General features: G+C 37.3%; 1 protein-coding gene across 5 annotated transcripts in view; it reads left to right on the top strand.

The window, feature by feature from the left end:
* Window positions 1–26448, top strand: part of kif16bb (kinesin family member 16Bb) — a 58257-nt gene that overhangs the window by 7443 nt on the left and 24366 nt on the right. For all 5 annotated transcript variants that reach the window (XM_051126600.1, XM_051126599.1, XM_051126597.1 and 2 more), the window contains exons 6-15: window positions 88–197; window positions 302–444; window positions 2467–2635; window positions 2725–2847; window positions 4114–4289; window positions 4899–4964; window positions 5402–5461; window positions 23121–23240; window positions 23408–23459; window positions 23536–23673. In XM_051126600.1, coding sequence (XP_050982557.1) covers window positions 88–197; window positions 302–444; window positions 2467–2635; window positions 2725–2847; window positions 4114–4289; window positions 4899–4964; window positions 5402–5461; window positions 23121–23240; window positions 23408–23459; window positions 23536–23673 — 1157 coding nt within the window. The remainder of the gene's footprint in view (window positions 1–87; window positions 198–301; window positions 445–2466; window positions 2636–2724; window positions 2848–4113; window positions 4290–4898; window positions 4965–5401; window positions 5462–23120; window positions 23241–23407; window positions 23460–23535; window positions 23674–26448) is intronic.

Below are 26448 nucleotides of genomic sequence, written 5' to 3'. Positions count from 1 at the left end.
TCGTTGCTGTGCTTTCTGAGATAAAGTCATGTTTCAAGAGCAAACTTTCACTGCTTTGTTCTTGCCTTTGATGCTTTGTGCTTCCAGCTACTTTGAAATCTACAATGAGCGGGTTCGAGACCTCCTTCCCAGCACAGAGACGCAAGGCTGTGAGCTGAGAGTGAGGGAACATCCTAAAGATGGACCATATGTGGAGGGTAAAATGACTATAAAACAGCATGATGATTGACAGCGTATGTTTTAATGTTACTTAGATGCTATATTTCTCTTATGTCCTGTATGTGACATATATGTTGTCTAGCCCTCTCCAGACACCATGTGCAGAGCTATACTGAGGTTGGCCAGTTGATGCAGGAGGGCAACAGAAGGCGTGCCACTGCCAGCACAGGCATGAACCATGTCAGCAGCCGATCCCACGCCATCTTCACCATTCACTTCATCAAGGTCTCAAGTCCATTTACCCTCTGCTGAATGCCATCTGCCTCTCTGTTTGTACATTTGTGCAGATAGCCGTCACAGCTTGAAGTTATCATCTCCCTGTTTGCATTATCCACTGGGCTTTCTCCATTTTCGGTGCATGTTGGGGATGTCTGGGTAATGATACACAGATATCATTGTGATTTTATTATGTATGGGTTATACTGCACAATGCTGGAGTGACCTTTGAGTCTAGTTAGTGTGTCGATGGCTATGCTTGGAATGGAATACTAGATTGCTACTTATTGCACAGTATGTACTATATTAAAAATAGTTTACACTCAGCAGTATATAGTCAGTAAATGAATCAGTTATGTTCTTGGATATAAAAATTGTTACTTTACTTTTTTATTAGGGCTCGAGCACCGATGGTGCAATGACCCTATTGGAATTGCTCAGATTCTTCTTCTCCTCCAAAATGAATCAGAGTTTTGAGGGCCTAAACATGCTCAAAAACTCATGAAACTTTGCACAAAAGCCAAAAGTGGTGAAAATTTATGTCTGGTATGGGTTTCAGAAGTGGGTGTGGCAAAATGGCTTAATAGCGCTACCTAAAAAATGTAAACAAAGTGTTCCTTGAGCTATGTAACATGCGTACATCACGTACATGTACGAAATTCGGTAGACACATGTAACACACTAATACCTGCAAAAAAGTCCCCCGGTACCAAGTCTGAAACCCAACAGGAAGTCTGTTATTTTGAATTTTCTCTGCAAGTTTTGTGCTGTTTTTGCCATATGCAGGTGTGGTATTTAAATGAACTCCTCCTAGAGGACAGATCAATGACAGATTTGGTCAGTGTAATCTAAAGCCCTTAGTGACATTAAATTGCGAAGATCTTGAGTTTTCGTTGAAGGGCGTGTCTGTGGCAACCTGACAAGCTTTGATGTTTCGCCATGAAAAAGGAAGTTGTTATAATTCAGGCATACAATGTGCAATCTGCACCAAAATTCACATGTTTGGTAAGAGTCCTGTCCTGAACACATGCCGTGACCATATTCAGTTATGGCCATAGCGCCACCTGCTGGCAACAGGAAGTGGCATGTTTTACGCTGTAACGAACTCCTCATAGAGATTTAATGGCATCAACATTATATATGGTCAGTCTACTCTAAAGGCCTTTGCCATGTTAAATTGTGAAGATCTTGAGTTTTTGTTAAAGGGCGTGTTCGTGGCAGTGTGACAAAATTCGATGTTTCGCCTTGGGAATAGTTGTTGTAAGAGTCCTGGTCTGAAGACATCTAAAGGCCAATATTCAGTTATAATCATAGCATCACCTGTTGGAAACAGGATACGTCATGCTTTGCACTAACTCAAACATACCATGTTCAATCTGCACCAAACTTAATATGTTTTATAAAATATCCCTGTCAATATCCAGTTATAGTCACAGCGCCACCAGCCGGCAGCAGGAAATTTGGAACATATAAATAACATATTCCTGTTCCACTGTTTGCTGTTTTCCTAAAGCTTCTGGGTGGTGGTGAGCCCTTTCCAGAAGGGCTCTTTCAAAGCTGCTTGCAGCTTTAATTTAGAGATGTTTTAACGTTTGGAAGTACTTTATGATCAAGTGAGTCAAGAAAGAAATGCTAAGAATGATGGCTGATAATACTTCCAGTTTATCCATCACACTAAAAGTAGAGTATTATAATAGCATGCTGCTCCAAACATAGCATTTTTTTCAATTTCATAATTTTGTCAATATTCTGTGTGCCATCTCAGTTTTCCTGTTATGAGACTAATATTTCAAACTCCATAAGGTTCTGCTGGTTATAAGTTGATAAATCCTGCTATTTTTATGTATTCATAATAATTTCAGTCACTCCAGGGGATCAGCTGTCATGCAGCATTAAGCATTTCCAATCTTACTTTCCTGTGTTTCAATCAAAAGTGTTTTTGCCTGTTTCTTTTCCCTATTGCATTTTGGTTCTGCGCTTTTGGAATGAGAAATATCTGACTATATCATCTACCAAAATATGTTCTTATAGGCCATGTTTGATGCAGATTTACCAAGTGAGACAGTGAGTAAGGTACACCTGGTTGACCTGGCAGGAAGTGAAAGAGCTAATGCCACACAAGCGACTGGCATCAGATTGAAGGAGGGAGCCAACATTAATAAATCATTGGTTACTCTGGGCATCGTTATCTCTGCTTTAGGTAAACCAACAACTTTCAGTTACCAAAGGATACATAGGACTTTGATTTGAATGTACATTGAATGTTCTTTGTTATTTCTGTTTTCACAGCTGATCTGTCTGTTGGTGGTGGACTGAAAAAGAAGCAAAACTTTGTTCCGTATCGAGACTCTGTGCTTACCTGGCTCCTAAAGGACAGTCTTGGTGGAAACTCCAAAACCATCATGATAGCCAGTATGTCAGAGATCACACATATCACCTTGCCATTCTACACACCCTTTAGTTTCTCCGAGTTTCTCAAGTATATTTGCAGAAAGTTCAAGCTGGTCTTTTCCATACAACGAAAGTTAAAGGAGGAGTCCGCTTCCTGAACAACAGTTTACAGATAATGTACTCAACCCCTTTTCATCAAAAATGTTCATGTCTTTCTTTCTTCAGTCGTAAAGAAATTATGTTTTTTTGAGGAAAACATTTCAGGATTTTTCTCCATATAATGGACTGCTATGGTGCCCCGAGTTTGAACTTCCAAATTGCAGTTTAAATGCAGCTTCAAACGATCCCAAATGCGATTTTAAACAATCCTAGCCGAGGAAGAAGGGTTTTATCCAGCGTAACAATCGGTTATTCTCATTAAAAAAATACTATTTAAATACCTTCTAATCTCAAACACTCGTCTTGTCTTGCTCTGCTTGAACTCTGTGTATTCTAGCTCAAGACAGTTAGGGTATCCAATCGTATTTTCTCCCTCAACTTCAAAAATCATTTCAAAATCATCCTACATCGCTGCAGAAGTACCGACCCAGTCTATGCAAGTGAACATGCAAAGAAGATCAAACACCCTTAACAAAAAAGGTAAAAACGCAATATAGGACGATTTTGAAGTTGAGGGAGAACATGAGATGGGAGTTTTTCAACATACCCTAACTGTCATGAACCGGAACAAAAACAGAGGTTGGGAAGAGCAAGACAAGAAGAGTGTTTTACATTTTTATGAACATAACCGATCGTTTTGCTAGGTAAGACCCTTCTTTCTCAGCCGGGATTGTTTACAACCGCATTTGGGATTGTTTGAAGCTGAATTTAAACAGCATTTTGAAAGTTCAAAGGGCACCGTATCAGTCCATTATATGGAAAAAAAAAAAAAAAAATTTTTTCCTCAAAAAACATAATTTCTTTATGACTGAAGAAAGAAAGACATGAATATCTTGGATGACAAGGACGTGAGTAAATTACCTGTAAATTGTTGTTCTGGAAGTGGACTTCTCCTTTAAAGTTGGGCTGTTAACCTCCAAAAAATGTTGAATAAACACATTATAAAGAAAAATGTGGCAGACTAAAATTTACATTTTTTTCATTAAGATTACTTTTTAAGATTGTCCCATTGTCCCCTTATACCTGGATCTGCTGGTTACCCTAATCTGCTGGTTCCTCTTTGTAATATTCCGGCGCAAGTAGATTTAAGATTAAATATTCATTTTGCTTTATCTTTTGTCACTCCAGCCATCTCCCCCGCTGACGTAAACTATAGCGAAACTCTGAACACCCTTCGTTATGCCAGCCGGGCCAAGAACATTTTAAACAAACCCACTGTGAATGAGGACAGCAGTGTAAAGATTATCAGAGAGCTGCGAGCTGAGATTGCCCGCCTCAAAGCGCTGCTGTCTGCAGGAAATCAGGTGAGTTAAATTTAACTTCATCCTCATCAGACATCAAAGGCTAAATTTCAATTTGTATATTATCAGTCTTACATATGGTATGCGATGATTAGTTTGTTGGAATGAAAAATCAAATAAATCAAATTAAATCTGTTTAATGTTTCTCTTAGACAGCAATAAGAGCTTCTTTTATTTCTGTCATGAGCAAAGGACAATATTCTCACATATGTCTCTTCTTGAGTTTCTGAAAAGACCTCAGTAATGGCTCAAACTGTGCTGAGGATTTGTCAAGATACAGCGTGTTTTGTTTGAAACTCAGCTCTTAGCTCTTCTGAGTAATTTTCCTCTGGATCGGATTAGCACCTTCAAAGCATAATACACAGAAAATATAATGACAAAATGGCCCGGATGACATACTGTTGTGACGTCCCTGCATGCTTTTTGAGCTAACATTGCCATTTATGGTATGAAAATATGTACAGATGTTTTATGCAGATGTAACTTTATAAGATAGTATATCACAATACTGGCATATACACAGAAGTACCTGCTTTTGTACTCAGAATTATAGCCTTTGTTTTATTTTTCAGTGGCCACATGAATTAAATGCTTCAGTTTTCTTCCTTTCAGATGGCGTCGTTTGAGCAGCCTTCAGGGTCGAGTGTGGAGGAGAGGCTTCATCAGGATGAAGCCAGAGTAAGTGTCTCAATTTCTCTGCATATCCCCAGACTACTTGAGCGGATCTTCTGATGATTAAAAGTTGGGTAAAACCGAGCATAGCAGCCGACCACTTCTTGATTTGCCCACATCTCATGGCTGTTTAAGTATGATGCATGCTGATTTAAGGGGATAATTAAAGCCTTTGTGTTAGAAGAGGTCAGCAGCACCATTGTTGTTTTATTTTAATTTTATATTATGCTGCTCTTATGCTTGTATTGAAATATGCATGACCCACAACTGGGGTTTTAGAGGGCTGTATTTATTTCAGTGCTCAGAATGCTGTTTTAAATCCCATTTTAAAGGATTGTGGCAGTATTTACTTATGCACAATCCAGTAGACATATTTTATATCTTTACATATCTGTATTTTCTCTTATAGAAGTGATACAAAAGATCTCACTTTTTTTCCTCAGGTTCAGGAGCTGACAGAACAGTGGGCTAATCGTTGGAAGGAAATCAGCAATATTCTTGGGGTTGGTAACTCGCACACATTAATAATACGCCTTTTCATTTTCCTTTCAATCATGAACCTCAGGAAATGGTGATGAAATTAAGTGTTACCTCTCAGCGAGTGTAGGAGTTAACAGGAATGTTAACCCAAAAATAAAAATTCTGTCAATATTTACTCTCAAACCTGTATGCAGCACCTTTTTAATGTGCATATAAACTGTGAAATATAGCATATACCTTCAGTCGAAATGAAGAACGGGTTTTATTTGATATCACTCAGCTCTCACAGCTTGCATGCTGCTTTCCCAGAATCCACTGTAGTTGGAAGAGCACAGCATCGATTCAACCTCTATAACTAATTTGTTCATCCACAGTGATCTGAGAAAGATTGCTGTGAATCCAGTCTGCTCTTCTCTGAACAGCAGCGTTCTGTGTAAACAGTGGCAGTCAGTGAAGTAGTCTGCTTGTTGTAAAGTAAAAAAAACAAAATCACTTTAGCTCCATGCATCACCGTGGCTCTGTGTGTTGCTAAATAGAGAAAAAGACATTGCTGGTTAGTGAACTAAATAACCTCCTACAATGGCACGCACACATTTATGTGTCCTAATAGCAGATTTTTGATCTAATGGTTTCCTTTTAAGTGTGCTGTGAAAATGGGTCAAGTATTCTTGTGATTCTTGTACATGACAATTAAAGGGATAGTTCACCCAAAAACTGAAATTATCTCATTAATTACCAGTGATGGGAATAACGGCATTATAAATAAACAGCGTTACTAACAACGCTATTTTTTTCAGTAACAAGTAATCAAAACATTTGGATGCGCAGCATACCTGTATTTGATGAACAGTAAACTCTGATGTGAAGGTAAACGATATTCTTTGCTGCATAACAGAGTTCCTTTGGAATTCTTCAGCTTTTAAGAACTGCCGGTTTCTCCGGTAGTAGGCGGGACTAATGCGCAGACAGCAATCTCATTGGCTGGTGCTCACCTATTATCGTACCTGTTTTGATTTCAGCAAATCAGTTAGAGCGAATGCAGACAACGTGATTAATATTCATGAACCTAGCAGCTCATTAATCCTTATTGCGTTTTATATTGTTATAGTAGTAGAATTTGTAGTAGTTTTGTTATCTTATCAGTATTATTTTTAGGTTTTTGGGTGGGTGTTAAATAGTGTGTGTGATTGGCTATAGCGGTGTGTGCAATCAGTGCAATGGATGATGGGAAATGCAGTCCGGGGTGACATGTAACAGCTTGTGTAGTGTGAATGTCCATATAATGACATATAGCGACATCTGGTGGCGAACGGACGGAAAGCCACGGACCGGATTCGTGACACATGACATGACAAATGTACATTCGTACATGGTTATTGTAATTACTTTATTTCTAATTACTAAAGTGTAATGCTAAATTATCATACTGTCATATTATAATTCTTGACTGACTGATGCTAAGTGTACTGTGCCATTAATCTTTAAATTGCATTCATTTTAACATATTTAATAATCGGGGCATCCAAGTTATTTACATATTTGAGCATTTTTTTTTTAAAAAAAGTAACACAATAGTTACTTTCCCTCATAATTAGTTACTTTTAAAATGAAGTAACTCAATTACCAACTCAGATACTATTTGTGAGAAGTAACTAGTAACTATAACTAATTACTTTTTTAAAGTAACATGCCCAACACTGTTAATTACTCATCCTCATGTCATTTCAAATCTGTTAAGTACTTTGTTTATTTTCTGAACACAAATTAAGATATTTTTGATAAAATCCAAGAGCTTTTTGACCCTGCATTGACAACAATCTTGGAACTGACACGTTCAATGCTAAGAAAGGTAGTAAAGACATCATTAAAATAGTCCATGTGACATGAGTGGTTCAACCGTAGTTGCAAGAATATTGTTTGTGCAAAGAAAACAAAAATAACGGCTTTATTCAACAATTTCTTCTCTTCCATGTCAGTCTTCGTGCACATTCAGGAGAGTACTATGATGCATGTGTTGCTGTCTATGCAGAGTCAGAAAGCTCTTGATTAAATCAAAAATATCTTAATTTGTGTTCCAAAGATGAACAAAGGTCTTATGGGTTTGGAATGATATGAGGGTGTGATTATTAACAGAATTTTCTTTTTTTGATGAACTATCCCTTTAATGTGCTCCTTGATCTGGTTTTCCTCTTGTAAAATAGTGTTTTATGATGATGTGATGTGGTTAGGAAGGGTTTGATGGTTCCATCCCTGTGAGGAATCATTACCACTGTGCCCTTGAACAAGGCACTTAACCCCAGGTTGCTCCAGTGAGATTGTCCCATAATAAATTCACGCCGCTGTTCCATGTCAAAAGTTGTGGAAGTGCAACTGGCCCTGTTTGTGTGGCAATAAATAACAGTTGGATTCTTCTATAAATATGACGCTTACAGCAGCTGTTAGATTTCCCACCGACAGGTGGCAGTGTTGGGCTTGATAAGCGCAGTTGTTTTGCAAGGTTTTTGCCTTTGGCTGGTTGTGTTTGATGGGGTGCTGTGTAGCAGCCTGTGGTGTTGTAAATGGAGGTTTTCAGACTGTAGCTGGAGTCTGGGGGTCAATTTCAGGCCACAAGCTGGAACTGTCAGAATGCCACAGCATTAGCTCATTGGTATGAGAGTCTATTACCTCTGTCTTGCTCCCTGCGCTTATGTGTGTGACAGCGGATAGGGAGACGGGGAAAGAGTCTACGACGGAGGAGGAAGGAGAGCAAGAGATGCTTTCGTTCTTTTTTTCTCTTTCCCCTCCCTGTCTCATTTACACACATACACACCCAAATCTATGAAGCAGAGAGCAAAACAGAGATGGCAGATGGTCACGCATACACTCTGAGCTTTTAGCTGCTCATCTGCTCCAGTCCAGGCAGCAAGACACAAGCCACAGAGGGCCAAATAGCCCAGGCCTCTATTTAGCTATTACTCACTTCCTGCCATGCCAGCATGCCAACTGCCTCTCTGACCATCCCGCTTTCAGCCAATCGAAAGCGGTCTGCACGTGTTAGGGGTGAAAGAAAGTTGAGGAAATATCCAGGGACTAATTTGTCGTCAGCTTGTGTAAATTTCTGCTCTGTCCTCGCCAAGCCACCTAACAGCATGAGGACGAGCCGTTGATGCATCAGCTGAATTTAATTGCAGATAATCACTTCAAATAGCACTTCTCCAGGGCTGTTTTCTCAAGTCCCACCATAATGAGCGTGTTCACTTCTCAACTGCTTATTCTTCGCCACCTTTTTCAAGTGCTTTGGCGTCTTTTTTGATGGGAAAGTGTTGTGGTGAGAAAGAGACAGCCCACAAAGAGAAGAACAAAGGCACAGTTCTCAAAGCTCACTCTTTTTTTGGTCCTCCTCTGAGCTTGACTGAGAAACAGAAGACTTAACAATGCAATGCAATTTTGCAAATCCCAAAACGCAGATGATGGCTGTTTTTATGGTTGCTTTTTTCCGGCAATGGCAGGCGACTGCATATTAAGCATCTGTTGTCTTGTGTGATTATTGTATTATATTGGTGGCAGACAATAAAACGCATGAAAATGAACAATTCAATATATTTAAATATGAAAGTATCACAATCAAATCCAATTCACATAGAATCTTGGATACTTCCTTTAGAAGAAAATATGACAGGACAAGCTATGATACAAAGTTTAGTACTCACAGTATGTATGTTTCTAAAGTATTAGATAATGTCATCATATGAATCTTTCATTCTTTTTGAAAACTGAAGGTGAAAAGGTTGAACCAAAAGATGGCACTGTAGCACTTTGATGTTTCTTGCTCCTCCACATGGACTTGAAGCAATGAAATAAACAAAAGAAAGTCTACCCATGGTTTATATTTAATTTTCAAGCTATTTAGATTACTATGTCATCCAGCCACCATAAAAACTGCTTTAATGATGTTGAAGTCAACATGTGGCAGAGTGAAGGGAGGGGGGTTTCTGCAGCAGATGATTAAAATGGCTTCTCTTGGTGAAGAAGCATTAACTGAGATTATGCGTACCGTGCTTTGCGGTTTCTCTTCCTCGATCACCCTAATGTCTGCAGTGGCCACCCAGAGTGTGTATATGCACAGTTGGAGCGATGGCCGTACGTGACAATTGAATGTATGTGTTCAGAGTGATGAACGTGGAGACTCTTCAATGTAATAAGGCTCCTTTCTGTGAAAGAAATGTGTTCAGTGTATTTGTGAGTATTTTCATGTGGATAGGGTAGCAAATATATTATAGTATGTTAAATACTTATTAAAAATTGGCCTTTAGGTGGTTAAGCTTATATTAAACACAACTATTCTGTTTAAGAGGCTAACCAAAAAACATACAATGGAAGCTCATTTCCACCATTAATTGCGACTTTTTATCTTGCAATTATGACTTTTTTCTCAGAATTGCATGATACAAACTCGCAATTATGACTTTTTTCTTGGAATTGTGATTTAACCTCGCAATTGTGAGAATTCTCACTCAGAATTGCAAGATTTAAACATAAATTTTACGTTTAAATCAAGCAATTCAGATTTTTTTTCTCGCAACTGCAAATTCATATTTACAATTCTGAAAAAAAAAATTGGAATTGCGAGTTTTCCTCACAATTCTGATTTTATAACTCGCAATTGTGAGTTTATATCTCATTGTGGAGGAAAAAAGTCAGAATTGTGGGTTTATATCATAATTCTGAGAAAAAAAGTCAGGTTTTCTAGTTTATGTCTCACAATTCGGACTTTATAACTCACAACTGCTAGTTAATCTCAGTTCTGAGGAAAAAAAGTCAGAAATGCAAGTTTTTTCATTTCTGATAAAAAAAAGAATTGCAAGATTTAAACGTATAAATTTTAAGTTTAAATCTTGCAGTTCTGAGTTTTTCTTTCTTGCAATTGCGAGTTTATATTTGCAATTCGGTAAAAAAAGTTGGAATTGTGAGTTTCTCACAATTCTGACTTTTTAACTCGCAATTGTGAGTTTATATTTCATAATTTTAAGAAAAAAGTCAGAATTTCAAGTTTATATCTCAAAATTCTGATTATAATTTGCAATTGCTAGTTAATATCTCGATTCTGAGGAAAAACGTCAGAATTGTGAGTTCATATCATTTCTGAGAAAAAACTCAGAATTGCAATATTTAAATTAAGTTTAAATCTCACAATTCAGATTTTTTTTTCGCGCAGTTGCGAGTTTATATTTACAATTGAGAAAGAAGTCGGAAATTGAGAGTACACCTCATATTTCTGATTTTATAACTTGCAATTGTGAGTTTATATCTCAATTCGGGGAAAAAAGTCAGAATTGTTTAAATCATAATTCTGAGAAAAAAATCTGAATTTCAAGTTTATATCTCACAATTCTGACTTTATAACTCGTAATTGCTATTTAATATCTCAATTCAAAAAAGTCAGAAATGCGAGTTTATATCATTTCTGAGAAAAAACTCAGAATTGCAAGATTTAAACGAATAAATTTCAAGTTTAAATCTCGCAATTCTGAGTTTTTTTCTTGCAATTGTGTTTATATTTGCAATTCTGAGAAAATTGCGAGTTGATCACAATTATGACTTTATAACTCGCAACTGTGAATTTATATTTTAGAATTCTGAGAAAAAAAGTCAGAATTGCAGGTTTATATCTCACAGTTCTGACTTTTTTTTCTCGCAATTGCAAGTTAATATCTCGATTCTGAGAAAAAAGTCAGAATTGCAAGTTCATATCAATTCTGAGAAAAAATGTCAGAACTACGAGTTTGTATCACATAATTCTGATAAAAAAGTAAGAATTTATATCTCACAATTCTGACTTTATAACTCACAACTGCAAGTTTGTATGTCACAGTTCAGAGAAAAAAAGTCAGAATTGTGAGATAAAAAGTCGCAATTACCTTTTTTATTCTTTATTCAGTGGTGGAAACAGTGTTTCATATCATATTGTATATATATGCTTACATGTCAATTTAAATGGGGCAGTTCAACGAAAAATGTTCCAAAACTGTGTTTTTCTTTCTTCTCGAAAAAAGAAATGAACACTGACTTCCATTGTGTGAACTAACTAATTCTGTGATGGGTTTACGAAATGACTTTAATCTCCTAAAGCTCACAGTCAATCAAATTGTTGGTCATGTTGATAGTGACCCTGACCGGGGAGTGCTAAGCAGAAAGCAAAGCTGGCGGCCTGTTTCTAGCGAGCATAAGACTTCTGAACACATGCCAAAGGTTGATGAAGTGTTTCAGGGCATGTTGCCTTATACTACATAAACTCGATAGAAAAGCTGGCTGAATCAAGAACTCCTTTGAGTAAATAATGAAAGGGCAAAACAGGGGTATATAACAGGTTAATTCAAGAAGCCCAAGAGCGTTGAGGCTCATCACAAGACAATGCTACGGTTCTTAATTAAGAGATTTTGATTAGTCACATATGGCGGATTAATCTCAGAGCATCCAGTGCTCTAATTAATATGACCGTGTTGTAATTCTTTCCATCGCTGTTCGGTCGGGGTTCCAGTTGCTAGCTTGCTAACAGCACATGGCATGGTCTCAGTGGGTGTGTTAAACAAAATGAACAGAATGCTAACAGACATGTAAACAAAGGATGTGTGTCCACAAGATGGATACTTGTCTCTATATGACCGCAAGAACGCAAGCCGCCAGGACCTCTGATTGTGTTTTATGAACTGGCTAAAGCTATTCTTCTTGTTTTTAAATGTCTTGAAGACATTTGGTGAATAAAAAAAAATCTAATTTCAAAGATAATCAAACTTTTTGATCAAACTTTTATCCCTTGAACCATTAAGAGTTATTTGAGAATAAAAGGCCAGCTGTTACGATCCCTTATTGAGGCAGAAGTGGGACTATGTTCAGAAAGGTCATCACTAAGAATAGTTTTACCTCAGCTTATATGTAGTGCCCTATGATTTTTGAAAAATGGAAAACGTGGGTGAAATTGCAAAATCTAGTCATAAAAATGGAATTTACCGTCACAGAATTTAGAGGAGTACAATGTCTGTGAATAGAAAACCACAAAAGATTGCTGTTTAAATGTGAAGTCTCTGTGTCTTTGTGTGAATGAGCAGAGCGGTTTTGTCTACTACACATATTTGAGCACACATAACGCTTATGCTCATGTTTTCAGCATCTGGCGTCTCACTATATAGGGTCACTTTACAGTATATGAACTCCAGAGCTGTTCCAGAGTTTACTTTGTGAGTATTTCAGCATTTCATGTGATGAAACTATCATCTTCACTACAGTCTGACAAAATAAAAGCTGGGTTTGAAGAATGTATGCTGTAACTCTAGTTTTTGTGTTTCGATTTTCGCTTCTGTGATTGCCCACCCAGGTGTTCCTTGTTTACCCTCAGGCATTTAAGGCCTGGTAATGTGTTTGGTTGTCAGTTGTTGTCTTTCTTATGGTTGTAGCGTACATGTTATGTTATGTTTTTCGCTTTGTTCCTTGGTTTCTTGTTTTCATATGCTTTTTTGTTATTATTAGTTTAGTTCAGTAAAGTGGGGCATAACCTTTTTGACTTTCTCAGTTTGTGTAAATCCATCTGGGGTTCAGAGTATAATTTTTTTTATCCACATTATTTAACTTGTCTAGTACAAATATGTCGCTTTGTTTCATAATTACAGTGTATACATTTTTCATTATTTACCTCAAAAGAATAGAACTGAAATGTGACAACATGCCCTGTAGGTGGGGTACATTGTAACGTGAGGTTACATTGTAACATGACCATATGACAGCTTAAAACTGGCATCTGGTGTAAATGAAAAAAATATACACAACAATCTAAAATATTGCGCAAATGAAGCACATTCAGATAAACACTCGCCTCAATCCACAGACAGCTCTCATAGACACATAAACAAGCCAAAATGCTTTACATTTCTTGAAATAATAATTTCTGAATGTTAAACAACGATCGTCAGTCTTTATTCACCTGTTTCTTGAGGTTTCTCATTAAAACTCATAAAAGTAAATGACAGAATAGCATAGATTAATAATAGGGTGGCACATTGTAACGCAGTGTTCCATCTGCGCAAGTGGAATTTAGAACTGGTTAGTGTCTTCTGCTAGTTAGCGAAGCATTGCATATCTGAACTGATAAATAACAAATTGGAGATTGAAATAAAAGCACATTTGTCTCATGAATGAATGCTAAAACTAAGATGAAAAATTTACTTCATTCAAAAATTAACTTTTACTATTCTAAAATAAATATTCTGCCATATCTTAATAAGATATAAAAAAAATGTTGAGTTTTGGCACACTTTTTTTCTCTTTATAGTGTTAATGTGGCAACTTGTAAATACTGTAAATTCAGTTATGCTACCATGTGTGGAAATATTTAAACCACGTGTGTTACAACTAACCCCACGTTAGTTTGTGCACCGTGCTCCCCTACCGCTTGCATTTAGTTCACCCAACATTACAATATTAGTATTGTACAGTAGAATGAATTTCTCAAAGTAACATTAATAATAAGACAGTACATTAAAACGTTTTTTGTTTTTTTTTAGGAGAGTAGCACAGTTTTTAATTTATGTTTTAATTTAAACAGTAAACCTCTGTTTTGCAGCACCAAAAAAATGAATGAATAAATAAATAAAATAACCCCCCAAAAAACTATTATGCCCACATATTATTTAAAATGTTTTGCACATTCATTTTTAATGCTGTTTTTGATAACCAGTTGGTATTTAAAAATGATGCATATATATATACATATATACACACAATTTTACAATACAATACATTAAAGTTTTATGTATTCAACTGATTAGAATTTTTTATTTATTATACCATTAAAAGGGAATCCAGAAAAGTTTAAATTAAAAACACATTTTATCAGGCCCAGAATGCACGTTGGACAGAGAGCAGATTTCTATGTGCAAGCCTTTCAGAATATATATAGGTCTATTTGCATATCTCTATAGAAGTATGTATGTATAGACATGTATGTATACTGTATATCTAGCTATATACCTATATTTACATTTGTTCCTCCTGACACTACCTATCTATGTTATATTTTGATAGATGCCAGTTTTATTTGAACTCGTAAAAAATCTCCTTTTTGCCTTTTCTGACTATTTCAGTTTTCACTCTCTTTCAGCATGCACAGGGTTAACTTAGTTGATGCGAGTTGATTCGCTGCTTCACAGGAGTAAATTGACGCTTTTAGAGAGTGACGGCAATTCTCTGGCTCTGGAACGTAAACAGAATCTTAATTCGCTTTCTGAGGCAGATTTGGGATGCAAAGTTATGCAGCTGTGCCGTTGTAGATTGGTTACAGGGTGGGTGGGGAGGGGACAGCGGTTAATAAGTAGACGTGATTCAATAGTGGACTCGCAGAGAGAGACAGAAACAAAGTGGGAGGGAGGGAATTTGCTTCTGTCCAGCGGCTGTCCCAGTCTTCGGGAGCTGGCGAGGTGATGTGCCCTCGTCGCATTTGTTAATTTAGGAGTGCTCATTCATAACTGAAGGGAATGGAGAGGATTGATGACAGATATGGCGGCCTAACCAGAGCAGTTTATCTTCCAGTCGATTGTGCCATTTGTTTTCATTTTGAAAAAAAGATGCATCAAATCCCCGGAGCCACACACACACACACACACACACACACAAACACACACTAACACAAGTGTTCATTCTTGTCTTGAGGAGGCTCTGGAAGAGTATTTATTTATATATTAAACGTCTTTCTGTCCTCCTCCCACCCTTCCTATTTCTCTGAATTTCATTTTTCTTCCTCTCGCTTCTTTATCACGTTCAGTGTTTATTAAAATACACTCTTTAATTATGCATGACAACTGTTTAATTGCTGTGTTGTGATTACAACACATTGTTTTTTTCAGCCCTGGATAGGTGTGAAATACCTTCAGATAATAAAAAGGGATGCAAATGAACAGCGAAAGGCAATAATTAAGCTTTCCTTTAATGAGCTCTGTGCACGTCCAGTTTATACCTGATGGAGCAGAATAGATAATGTAGCATTTCTTCAATGGATGTCACATCAATCTGAGAACCATATCAAGCCATGAAAGGAAAAGGAATATAAGCTTTCATTGGCAAATCAGCAACTGGCCAACATAGACCTCAGGACATATTAGTAACTAAAATGTAATTCTGACCGTTATTAGTTTTCTTAGTCTATGTGAAGGCAAGCATCACTATTACTACTGCTCATACTTAAAGGATTAGTTCACTTCCATAGCAAAAATTTACAGATAATAAGGGTCGAGGAATAAGGATCTTATCTAGTGAAATGATCTGTCATTTTTGAAACAAATTGACAGTTTATATACTTTTTAACCTCAAATGCTCGTTTTGTCTTATCTCAGCGATAGAGTTAGGGTATGTCGAAAAATCGAAAATCGTCCTACACTGCTGTTTTAACTTTTTTTGTAAAGGTTGTTTGATATTCTTTGCATTTTCACTTTGTAAACACTGGCTCAGTACTTCTGCAGCGATGTAGGATTTTGAAGTTGGGGCAGAAAACGAGATGGGAGTTTTTCGACATACCCTAAATGTATTGGACCGGAATACACAGAATTCACACAGAGCTAGACAAGACAAGAATTTGAGGTTAAAAAGTATAGAAATTGTCAATTTGTTTTGAAAATGACTGATCGTTTTGCTACATAAGACACTTATTCTTTGGCTGGGATCTTTTAGAGCTCTTTGAAGCTGCATTTAAACTGCATTTTAGAAGTTCAAACTTGGTGGAACCATTGAAGTCCATCTATATGGAGATAATTCCTGAAATGTTTTCCTCAAGAAACATCATTTCTTATCGACTGAAGAAAGAAAGACATGAACATCTTGGATGACAAGGGGGTGAGTACATTATCTATAAATTTTTGTTCTGGAAGTGAACTACTCTTTTAATGGAGTGAGGGATTTGAACGAACTGCTAATGCTGAGTAATACATTTAAAGGAATAGTTCACCCAAAAGTGAAAATTCTGTCATTAATTACTTGCCCACATGCTGATCAAAACCCATAAGACCTTTGTTCATCATGGGAACAAAAATTAAGGTATTTTTGATCAAATCTTCAAAGCTTTCTGACCCTGCATAGACAGCGACACAACTATCACGTTCAAGGTCCAGAAAGGTAGTAAGGAAGTCAATAAAATAGTACATGTGACATCAGTGGTTCAATTCATGAAATTAAGGTTGAACCACTGATGTCACATGGACTATGGCCACGTTCACACTGTCAGTTTTTGGGATTGACAACCGCATTTACTTACGGGTGTGAGTCTCGAAATGTCCCGTTCACACATTAGCTTACAGTCGCTTTTCAAATACTGTCTGTATGAATGTGCAACAGGAGTTAAGCCCTTATTCCTTAAGAGTAACCATCGCAAAAGAGACCAAAGCAATATCAAAGATGGCGAAGTCTATAAAACTGAAAGTCTTATCACTTTCTGACACGACAAGAGTCCAATCGAGCTGCAAGTTCATCCATCAAATCATCATTAACCGACAGCCGCTTTTAAATTTAAGTGGAGAGCAGAGCATTTGAGCCGTGTACAGAACACAAAACTGACAGGAGCGGATATAAAACTTTCAGATGACTTTCATGATTTCTCCATCACTGTAAGTTACCGAAACCACAAATTACAGAATGCAGTGCACGGTAGACACGCGGCAGAACGGCCCTCTTGCACTGTTTGAGGTGATGGACAAGTAGTTGTCCAGTCCTGTTCTGTTCACACAGCGCGGGTGTTCCAAGAATGCGGTTGTGAGTCCTGAAAATTTACGGATGTGAGTTCGGTTATAGAATACATTTGTCACACCCATAAATAACAGTACTGTGTGTGAACGGAACCGTATTAAGGACTCAAATACAGTTTTGACAACCATATTCTGCTGCTGTGTGAACGTGGCCTATTTTATCGAAGTCCTTGCTACTTTTCTGGGCCTTGAACGTGTCAGTTGTGTTGCTATCTATAGACATTCAGGAAGCTCTTGGAATTAATAAAAAAAATATCTTAATTTGTTTTCTGAAGATGAACATAGGTCTAATGGGTTTGGAATTACATGCAGGTGAATATCACTTTAAGGGGATAGCCCGTCATGTTTCTGAAATTAAATGATACCAAAACATGTTGAACAGAGGTGTGCAGTTACTTTTGGAAGCAAATGGATAATAAAATTGCTTAGGAATGGACACTTTTGACTTGGCTAACCTAACTAACATCATAGCAGCATTATAAAACTTATATTACATGGTATGTCCTGGCACATCAGAATCGTAGGATCATTACATCAAGTTTTGCATGAATAAGCATTACTTGAAATGTAAACTGGAATTATTCTTTGTTATTGTTCTTGTGTATACTGCCCTACACGATAACAAACATCCCACCTCCTGCTTTTTCCTGCTCTATCTCCTCTCCCTCTCCCTCTCCCTCTCTTTTTTTATAGTCAGTGCACCATTTTGCAGTTCTTATCCTCTCTTGATCTCTCAACCCATATATATTCAGAGCTCTTTTTAATCTTCGCCCGGTGCATCTGCCTTGTTTTCAGACCACATTCAGTGCATCAAAAAGCTGAAGTCTTGGGCACCAGAACCACCTTTAATTTGCCAAGAGAGTGAAATAAATTAGCGGTTTTATGATGAGCTTTTAAATGCCAGCCAAATCTCATTTGCAGCAGAAGTTTAAAGTGCATGTAATTTTACAACCAGCACACACACCACGTTTAAGAAGTTCTCAGGAGCAGAAGGTACCTTGCTCCCAGGCTCGCTCTGTCTCTCTCTCTCTTTCTCCCTCTCCGAAAAAGTGATACAGTACATTAATCTGCCGACATGGTTCCTATCTTTCTCCCTGCCTCTCCCTCTCTTTCTCTCTCAATCTCTCTCTCATCTAATGAAGTCTTGGAAGAATTCATTTAATTAAGTGTGAAGAGAAGACCCTCCACACAATCGATGCTTCTCCCTCTTCGTTAGGAGAAAAGGATTTTGCTCCGTTCGCTGCTGTCGATGAGGTGGAAATAGACACATTGCTCTCTAGCCTGAAGAGGCAGAGAATGAGGGAAGAATGGCAGATGAGGAGAAAAAGCCCACATTTGTTAAAACAAAAAATAATGAGCTAGTAAGGTTATTTGATTGAATATTTTAGGCTGTCTTGTATGAACAGTTCACCCCAAAATGACATTTCTTCCATTATTTACTTGTTCTAACCTTGTATGACTTTTTTCTGTCTACTTTTTTTTAAAAATAAAGTTAAAATGAACACAAAATGGAGTTATAAAGCACTATAAAAGTATCATAAAATTAGTTCATGAGAGTTTTGTGTTTCATGTCTTCTGAAGTCAATCAGTGTTTTTATGTGAGAAATGAACCAGATTTTAACTAATGAAGCTCTGCATCCTCCGAGACTCATTCATGAGAGAAGTAGCAATGTCCAATTTGTGAACTCTTTGACTCTACAATAACAAGTTTATCCTGTTCACCAAACAGGGCTTGTTGCATACAAGTTGAATGTACTTCTTTTACGGTGCTTTTGCATACTTTTTGAGGTTTAAAAGTCATGAAGGTTTGAAACGATATAAAACAATATGAGTAAAATCACTGGCACATACACAGTGAGAAGTTTAAAGGCAGTTACTTTTGTTCCACAGAGAATGAAAGACATTTGAGTTCTCAGGTCAGTGGGCACAGTGAACCAAAGCACATTAACTTTCACTCTGAAGAGAAAACCTTTGGTGCTCCAGTCTCCAGATCTCTGAATTAATACCAACACTCTGTCCAAGTCCAAAACTCCTTTCAAGATGTCCTCTGGCCCTCTCCCATTTTGAATGCATCCTCACGGGCAAACTGGTATGCAAGTGTTTTTCTTTTTGTTGTGCTGCTTCAGTATGCGCAAGGCATCTGAAGGTCTTTTCTCATTGTTCAGTCAGGTGGATTGTTGTCATTATTTCCTCTCTCGTATTGGAAACAGAAGCGTGTTCCCCGGTGAAAGCACACATTATTCAAAGCAGAGTACTTATTTGATGAGGCATGACACTTTCTACCATTTTAGCGATGTTTGCATACGTTGTGGATGGCATAGACATGTTTCAAAGTTAGACCAGAATAGAGGTTTTGTTTATTTCGCTGAGGTTATACAAAAATTTGAAGTCTATGCATTCCTCAAATACGCTGTCCTGCACAAAACGTATAATTTCAACCAGTGACCACCGTTTTCTTTAAAAGCTGAATTGTAGCATTGGCATATAGTACCGGAGTTTGCTATCTCGACAGTAAAAACCAACATATGATGTTCTTGGATGCTGGTGTGATAGTGTACCCAGATAGTTTCTTAAAGGATTAGTTCACTTTCAGAAAAAAAAAAAAATTCTGATAATTTACTCACCCCCCCATGTCATCCAAGATGTTTGTCTTTCTTTCTTCAGTCGAAGAGAAATTAAGATTTTTGGGGGAAACATTCCAGGATTTTCTCCATATAGAGAACTTCAATGGGAGCCAACAGGTTGAAGGTCGAAATTACAGTTTTAATGCAGCTTCAAAGGACATTGTCCCAACTGAGGAATAAGGGTCTTATCTAGCAAAATGATTGTCATTTTCTTAAAAAAATAAAGAAAAGAAATTTATATACCTTTTAACCACAAATGCTCATCTTGCACTAGCTCTAGCTTTTGGTTAAAAAGTATATTCTTTTCTTTTTTTTTTTTATTGAACAATCGCTTCACTAGATAAGACCCTTATTCCTCGGATGGAATCGTGTAGAGCCCTTTGAAGCTGCATTGAAACAATCTGGACCTTCAACTCGTTGGCTCCCGTTAAAGTCCACTATATGGAGAAAAATCCTGGAATGTTTTCCTTAAAAACCTTTCTTTGCGACTGAAGAAAGAAAGACATGAAAATCTTGGACGACATGAGGGTAAAGAACATTATCAGAAAACTATCACCTGGTGGACTGGCTTTACCCAGTTTTGCTAGTTAACCAGCTAGACCACAACCCAAACTAACACTAATCAGGAAAAACCAGTCTGGAAACTCACACTGCTCTAAGCTGGTCTTTCAGCAAGGATTTTTGCAACCGTAGTATGTCTAGGATTTGCATCCTAAAAATGAACATGCTAAATCCTGCATGGCGAATTTATTTCATATGTGATAGTGGTTCCCTTGGAGCCAACGTTTTCAAAGTAGCACATGCATTAATCTTTATATTCCATCTGCATGTACCATCATGGATGTCAAATGGCCTTTGAAGAATGTGCGCTTTGATGGCATGCATGAACACAGCGAACATCCAAGTGCCTCCCATCTCTGTGGAGAATGAAATAAGATGCATAACATGGACACATGCTACCACATTTACAAAAAAAAGACGCCCCGCACAGCAGAATAATTTTTCTGCTTATCATTACCGTCCTGTGAAGAGCTGTTGAAATGTCATTAAATACATATTTAGACGGATTTTCCCTGTGAATATTGATTTAACTGTGACTTTTAAAGTTTATGATGGGGAGTGCTGGTGTTGGAGTGTAATGATTTTTAATCGGAACATCAACGCTGTGCTATATCACTGCATTAATCACAAGTCATGCGTAGAATAGCGACACCATTTTAACATTTTTCACATGCTGCAAGGGCTCTTTGGTGGGCAAATTCTGCTTTCAAAAACAAATTTTTAAAGCCAGATATATTAAAATGGTCTTTTTTTAGTCTGTATAGCATTATTTGTTGTCAAATATGCATTTTTCTATTGGGCAACTGGATTGTGGTTTCTAAGGAAAAACAGTCATGTTTTAATCACTTATCTGACTTTGTGATGTTTGCAGTGGCAGTTTGTAAGGAACATGTACAGCAACGTCACTTCTGCCTAATTAGGGCCCGAGCACCGGTGGTGCAAGCACCGTATTGAAATCCTCTTCTTCTCCAAAATGAATCACATTTTGAGGGCATAAACATGCTCAAAAACTCATGAAACAAAAGTGGTAAAAAATGTACATCTAATATGGGTTTTAGAAGTGGGTGTGTCAAAATGGCTCGATAGCGCCACCTATAAAATTTAAACAAAGTACCCCTAAGGCTACATGTAACACATGTAACACAAATACCTACAAAAAATCCGAAACCCAACAGGAAGTCTGTTATTTAGAATTTTCTCTGCAAGTTTTGTGCCATTTTTTTAGGTGTTGTATTAAAATTAACTCCTCCTAGAGATTTAAACAGATCAACACCAAATTTGGTCAGTGTAATCTAAGTAAATCTTAAATTGTGAAGATCTTGAGTTTTCTTTAAAGGGTGTGTCAGTGGTGGCCTGACAAACTTTAGTGTTTAAGTTGTTATAATTCAGGCATATTATGTCCGATATGCACCCAAATTCACATATTTGATAAGAGTCCTGTCCTGAACACATGCCCATTTTCAGTTATAGCCATAGCACCACCTGCTGGCAACAGGAAGTGGTATGTTTTATGCTCCAACTCCTAGAGATTTTATGACATCAATATTATATTTGGTTTTTGCAATGTTAAATTGCGAACATCTTTTTGTTAAAGGGTGTGTTCGTGGCGGCCTGACAAAGCTCGATGTAAAAGTTGCTTATAACTCCAGTATTCTGTTACAATCATAGCGCCACCTGCTGGGAACAAGAAATTACTTATTTTACACTAACTTAAACATGCAATGTCCAATCTGCACTAGATTTCACGTTTGGTAAGAGTCCTGGCCTTAAGACATCTAAAGGCCAAAATTTGGTTACAATCATAGCGCCACCTGTTGGCAACATGATATGTCATGTTTTACACAAACTCAAACATACCATGTTCAATCTGCACCAAACTTCATATGTTTGTTCAAAGTCTTGGCTTGACGACATCTATGTGCCAAAATTCTGTTATAGTCATAGCGCCACCAGCTGGCAGCAGGAAGTTTGGCACATATAAATTACTTTGACATTTTCCTCTTATATTTACCACTTTAAATGTAAAATGCTTACCATTCACTGTTTTCCTAAAGCCCTCGGGTGGCAGTGAGCCCGGCTGCGGGGGCCCTTTCAGTGCTGCTTGCAGCTTTAATTTTTCTTGCAATACTTGATTTCTGGGAGGTTGTCTATTAGCATATCCCTATAATGTTTTTGTAAATGGCTCAAATATCTGTGATATCAAATACCAGCTTTCACTACAATAGGATCAAGTCATTAATATATTGGAATTGCCATACCTCAAATGCCAAGTGCCTTTTAGTAGTGTTATTTTATGTATTGATTGTGACATGTCCTTGTTTTAACGGCATGTTGAGATCAGTTTGGTAGAATGTGATTTCCTTTTGCAAACTCTTTGAGAGTTCAAGATGGACCCATAGTGATCTAAATGATTTATGGTGTTTTCTTCTTTTCACATCCCTCCCTCTCTCCCAGCATCCCCATTGCCCCAACCTTTCGACTTATAGCCAAAGCCAGATATTATTCTGCTTGGCCTTGGGGCATGAAGACAAAGTCATAAACAACACACACTGTTTCCTCTGCTCTGATACTTTACAATTAAATGTCTGTCATTTCAGTTTTATGCACTGGTCCCGCTTCTTCAAACATTATTTAGAGGGTTTTTTTTTTTTCTGTGATGGTTTAGCTCATCATCTTTCCTGCCAACCCCCATCCATCTCATCTCCTTTTCTTTCTTGACTTCAACGTTTCATATCTAGGAGGATACAGTAGCTCTCAGAAAAGAGGGTATCGGTGTAGTACTTGATTCCCAAATGCCGTATTTAATCTGCATTGATGAAGATCGCCTCAGCACAGGAGTTGTTCTCTATCATTTAAAGGTAAGCCGCACCCCAACATGTACTATACAGTTAAGCTCATCTCTCATTGACATGATGTTGTTTGCCAGTTTTGCCCAAACAGCATTTCTTGTCAATAACTAGAGTATTGTTGGGATTGTTGTTGTGCTGTTGTGGGGTTTCTAAGCATTCCCCGTTCTGCTGTTTAGGAAGGTAGAACTTCAGTTGGGGCTGGAGGAACCGAGCCTGAGCAGGATATAGGTTTGTATTCCGTCCACATCGATTTCTGACAGGAAGCTGTTGGCAATGTCAGAGACTTTTTCACTCTGTTCTGCAGTGCTCCATGGTGAAGCTCTTCAGAGGGAACACTGTGTGTTTGAGAACCAGAGAGGAACCGTCACACTTGTGCCACTCCCAGGGGCCAAGTGTGTAGTAAACGGCGTGGAGGTAACCCAGCCATGCCTTCTGACTCAGGGTAATAAACTGTTCTGTCTCATTTTTTGTAAGATCTGTGACAAATTATGAATTTATTCATAATGAAATGTTTTAATTTTTACATGTTAAGGGTGTTTGGAGTTGGTCAGAGTTGAGTGAGAGTAATGTTTTTGAAAGAAGGCTCTTAGGCTCACCAATATGGAAGCTCTTTTTAACCAGTGAATAAAAAAAAGGTCATTGCAACTTTTTTATCTCACAGTTCTGACTCTTTTTTGCAGTTGCAAGTTTACATCTTGCAATTCTGACTTTTTTCTGAGAATTGAGTAATACAAACTTGCAATTCTTACTTTTTACCTCAGAATTACTGTTGCTATGTCAAACAAACAATGCCGCTCTCACACTACACATCATGATCTAACGCAGTGAAAAATACATTGTGGAACAAAGAGGAAACTGACAACATGCCGACAGACAAGGCAGATTATTTCTGCTATGAAACAAGGTCTCAGCTTTAAAATGTTGTCACTTTAAACAAAATTCAAACAATAAATACCGTTTTGTGGCTCTTTAATGTGTCGCAACAGATCACTGTATTGCCTTATTAGATCAATGACACGTGAACCGATCGTGTTTTCTCCTTTACATAAAGCATGAATAAAAAAACCATGAATGAACATCAGAATGTATTTTATTTCGACTGTGGAAAGACGTCAATACACAAGTTTTTCAAGTCCACCAAAGTTAATCTACTCTCCTGTCAGATTTATTTGGTTATTATTGGCCAGATCGCCTGTCAATCAAGTTGTTTGCAAAGGGTCGACTGCAAATTAAGTCTGAGTGGAAAAAAAAGACTAATGTTCTCAGAACTGCAAGTTTATATCTTACAATTCTGATTTAAGAATTGCGATTACGTTATAAAGTCAGAATTATGAGATAAACCCACAATTCTGAGAAAAAAGTGACAAAAGATGCAAGATATAAACTTGCAGTTAAGAAAAAGTCAGAATGTGAGTTTATATTTTGCAGTTTTGACTTTATTTCTCAGAATAACAAGTTTTTTTTTTTCCTCAGAATTGCAAGTTTATATCACACAATTCAGACTTTATTTCTCAGAACTGCAAGTTTTTTTTCTCAGAACTGAGTTTATATCAAGCAATTCTGACTTTATTTCTCAGTTTTTTACTTTTGAGTTTTTTTTCCTCACAACTGTGAGTTTATATCATACAATTCTGAGAAAAAAAGTTAGAACTGCGAGTTTTTATCTTGCAATTCCATCTTTATTTCTCAGAATTGCGAGTTTGTATTACACAATTCAGAGAAAAAAAAGTATTTTTTCAGGATTCTTTAAAGAGAAAGTTCAAAAGAACAGCATTTGTTTGAATATGTATATGTTGAATTTGTTTGTATATGTATGTGTGTGTGTGTATATATATATATATATATATATATATATTTACAAGTACAGTTTTGTTTAATTGGCTCTGTTATTTACAGAGGCTTTGAATGGGTTGTATCCAATCAGACTTAGTGCCACAACCAATTTCATTGTTGAACCTTATAATAATATCAAAAATATAGAAAATATGAAGCATGCCAAACCCTCTGGTTTTAACTGGAATTCAAAGGAGCCCTTTGAGTATGTCTGCGTCTTGCCACTTCAGATCTCCCTTCTGCATTCCCAGGCCCATGGAGTGAAACAGTCCCGCCCTACTGCCTCTATCCTTGTACATGTCCACCAGAGCGACTCTCATCTCAGAGTGAGACTCGCGGCACTTCCAGAACGGCCAAACATGACTGAGGTTAACACTCTGGCGGACAAAGCACCCGACCCGCAGTTAATTGGCAGATGAAACAGATAGAGTGCAGAGGGGGTTTGAAGTGCATGTGTGGGATTAACCTTTCAAAAAGGGTAAAACCTCCAGAATTCAGACAAAACAGGCTAGATCCATTCTGGGTGTAAGATTAAAAAAAAGAGAGGCAGAGAGAAAAGCCAACTAAAAGGAAGGAGACTTATAAGAGAGTGAGAGAACCATGCTAGTCTCCTTTTCACAAATTTCAATTTGCCAATGTTCCCCTCTTTAGACACGGTGGCATCTGAAGTCATTTCCTTTGAACAAATGATAGTAATTTCCACAGCAACCATGGCCCAAATCCATCTGATGCAGGCCTTTCAAGGGCTTTGTCACCCCTTGGAAGTCATTAATAGAGGCAAGATTAGTTTTTTCAGCCCAGAAAGAGGGAGGAGAGAAAGAGAGAAATGGGCATCTGCTCCGGGAAGAATCCAACATTCTCACAATCCCCCGGGAAAGTTACATTTCAGTAACGTTTGGCATAATGTGTTTACTAGAAAGGAAAGCGATAGATTCGCCCCATGGTCAAGATTGCATATTTACTCTCTTTTCATGTCTATCTATCATTATTTGTGTTTGCCAGATTTGCTGGAATGCTTATTTTTGGCTTTTATTGTAAAGGTAAACAGTTATTTATCATACAAAAATAAAAACAGAGTTGTGAAACATAGTATTTTGTAGAGAGGTACCAATACAAAAATAGATTGCTATAGCAATCCAGACAGGATGCAAGTTTTTGCATTTCTCAGATGACTCTGATTTGACTTTTTATTTAGAATTACTTTCATTCGTTAACAAAACATATTGGGTCTTAATTAACGGATATTGCTTAAAGGATTAGTTCACTCCAGAATTGAAATTTCCAGATTTCACCAAGTCATCTAAGATGTTCATGTCTGTCTTTCTTCAGTCGATAAGAAATTAAGGTTTTTGAGGAAAACATTTCAGCGTTTTCTCCATATAGT

The sequence above is a fragment of the Labeo rohita genome, chromosome 13, assembly GCF_022985175.1.
Source record: "Labeo rohita strain BAU-BD-2019 chromosome 13, IGBB_LRoh.1.0, whole genome shotgun sequence".
NCBI classification, from domain to species: Eukaryota; Metazoa; Chordata; class Actinopteri; order Cypriniformes; family Cyprinidae; genus Labeo; species Labeo rohita.
This window is presented reverse-complemented; position numbering and strand designations above follow the sequence as displayed.